Below are 2,090 nucleotides of genomic sequence, written 5' to 3' on the forward strand. Positions count from 1 at the left end.
CCATATCAAGACTCTGCCTTTTTTGTTGGGCCACTTACACTTTCTTGTTTTTCCCCAACTCATAGAAATAAACGATTGGACTATATATGAAATGGCTGAAGCTCTACTTCTATTATTAAATAGACAATGTCCCAGATGGCTTTTTTTTTTTTTCAAACTGTCTCATCTAGCATCAGCCAGTGGTAGAAACTCCAGAGAGAATGGGACCAAACCCCACAATGAGCCCCATGGACTCTGACAGCAAAGAGTGAAAAGAGAACACAAACATCCCCTCCTCACCCGGGGGCCCCTTTTGTGTTGTTCCTGCCAACGCAGCAGCCCTCCCTCTATATAGACCGCGCGCCGGCCCCACCGCCCTGAACTCCATCCCCGCGTCCAGCAGCCATGGGGAAGGTGAGCCCCGCGCCGGCGGGAGGGGCCCGCAGCCCGGCTGGAGGCCAGGCCTCTGAGCCTCTCCTTCTCTTCCTTCTCTTCCTTGCAGATCACCTTCTACGAGGACCGGGGCTTCCAGGGCCGCCACTATGAGTGCAGCAGCGACCACTCCAACCTGCAGCCTTACCTGGGCCGCTGCAATTCGGCGCGTGTGGACAGCGGCTGCTGGATGATCTACGAGCAGCCCAACTACCTGGGCCCGCAGTACTTCCTGCGGCGCGGCGACTACCCCGACTACCAGCAGTGGATGGGTCTCAGCGACTCCATCCGCTCCTGCCGCCTCATCCCCCACGTGAGTCCACTTCCGCAGCAGATCCGGGCCTTGTGGACTCAGAGGGGATAGTTTCAGGCAAAGGTTCAACATTTGGAGTGGTGATCATTCAGAATAACTGAGAGTGTGAGAGGGAAAGTAAGCTCTTGTATATTATTTTATATTAGTTCAACATAATTTGCCCGGAACAAAAGCAAATTGTTGCCCAGGTACCAGTTAATCAACAAATATGTATTGAGCAAGAATGCATTTGCAGCCCTGAGCATGTATAAGGTAGAGGTCCTGACCTGGAATTATTTGCAATGGAGTTGTAGAAAAACCACTAATATCACTAATATTACAAAGAAAAATAATTAGATGCTACTTTCTGAGCAGATAGGAGTGGAAAAGGATACGTATCTTTTACAAGGGTTAGTTTTTGTAACACCCTTTCCCCTTTTTGCTCCCCACTTGTATGTTTTAGTTTTTCCTACCTGTACAAATAAAAGTGCTTTTTGTCAAAGCAGAGTGACACTGAGACTTTACATGTGGGCTACACAGAGTTCACATGTGTGTTAAAACACTAAGGTTTTTGAAAAGTTAGTCCTTGGGCTGACTGATTTTTCTTTCTCGTTTTCCCTCATTCATAACTTATTAAATGAAAATCAAGCATTTAACTGAGAGACTTCAGAAGCATCTAAGTCCTTGGTGATTTTTCCAAGATTTATTTAAAATTCAATGTAGGGTCATTCATTTCTTAAACTGATTTTTCTGTTCAAACACACATGCTTGAAAAACTTAAAAAAAAACTTCAAAATGGCAAAAATAGTAATAAGCTGTTAAAGGTTTGGTTTTCTATGGTACAGTGTACTGAGCATGGCTAACAGTTTGTCCTGGGAAGTATATGAATATATTAAAGTACAAGAGTTCCTTCTTAATTTTTAGTCACACTTTATGATCTTGAAAAGGTACTGAATTTTCACCTTTGAAAGTGAGGAGTATATAAAGATTCAGAAGTAATTAATTTTTAACTTATATTTGAAAATGGCTTGAGCTGGCCAAATTGAATGGCATGAATGTGTTGGAATCATCTCATGGTTTGTTTTTCTCCTCTTTCCACCTCTGGATGGACCAGGCTGGCTCTCACAGGCTCAGACTTTATGAGAGGGAAGATTACAGAGGCCAGATGATAGAGATCACTGAGGACTGCTCCTCTCTTCAGGACCGCTTCCACTTCAGTGAGATTCACTCTCTCAATGTGCTGGAGGGCTCCTGGGTCCTCTATGAGTTACCCAACTACCGGGGGCGGCAGTATCTGCTGAGGCCAGGGGAATACAGGCGCTACCATGACTGGGGGGCCATGAATGCCAAAGTGGGCTCCTTGAGAAGAGTCATAGATATCTATTGA

At 45.2% G+C, this 2,090-nt stretch overlaps 1 protein-coding gene across 1 annotated transcript; it reads left to right on the top strand.

The window, feature by feature from the left end:
- The first annotated feature begins 384 nt into the window (after positions 1-384).
- On the top strand, positions 385-2,090 carry LOC136163242 (gamma-crystallin D). Its single transcript, XM_065927682.1, has 3 exons — positions 385-393; positions 482-724; positions 1,818-2,090. Exons 1-3 carry the CDS (start codon positions 385-387, stop codon positions 2,088-2,090), a joined length of 525 nt encoding a protein of 174 aa, XP_065783754.1.

The sequence above is a fragment of the Muntiacus reevesi genome, chromosome 3 (genome assembly GCF_963930625.1).
Source record: "Muntiacus reevesi chromosome 3, mMunRee1.1, whole genome shotgun sequence".
In the NCBI taxonomy this organism is placed as follows: domain Eukaryota; kingdom Metazoa; phylum Chordata; class Mammalia; order Artiodactyla; family Cervidae; genus Muntiacus; species Muntiacus reevesi.

Coding starts and splice junctions, on each gene's coding strand:
- LOC136163242 (XM_065927682.1), top strand. Junction 725..1,817: donor CCTGCCGCCTCATCCCCCAC/GTGAGTCCACTT, acceptor TGGATGGACCAG/GCTGGCTCTCACAGGCTCAG.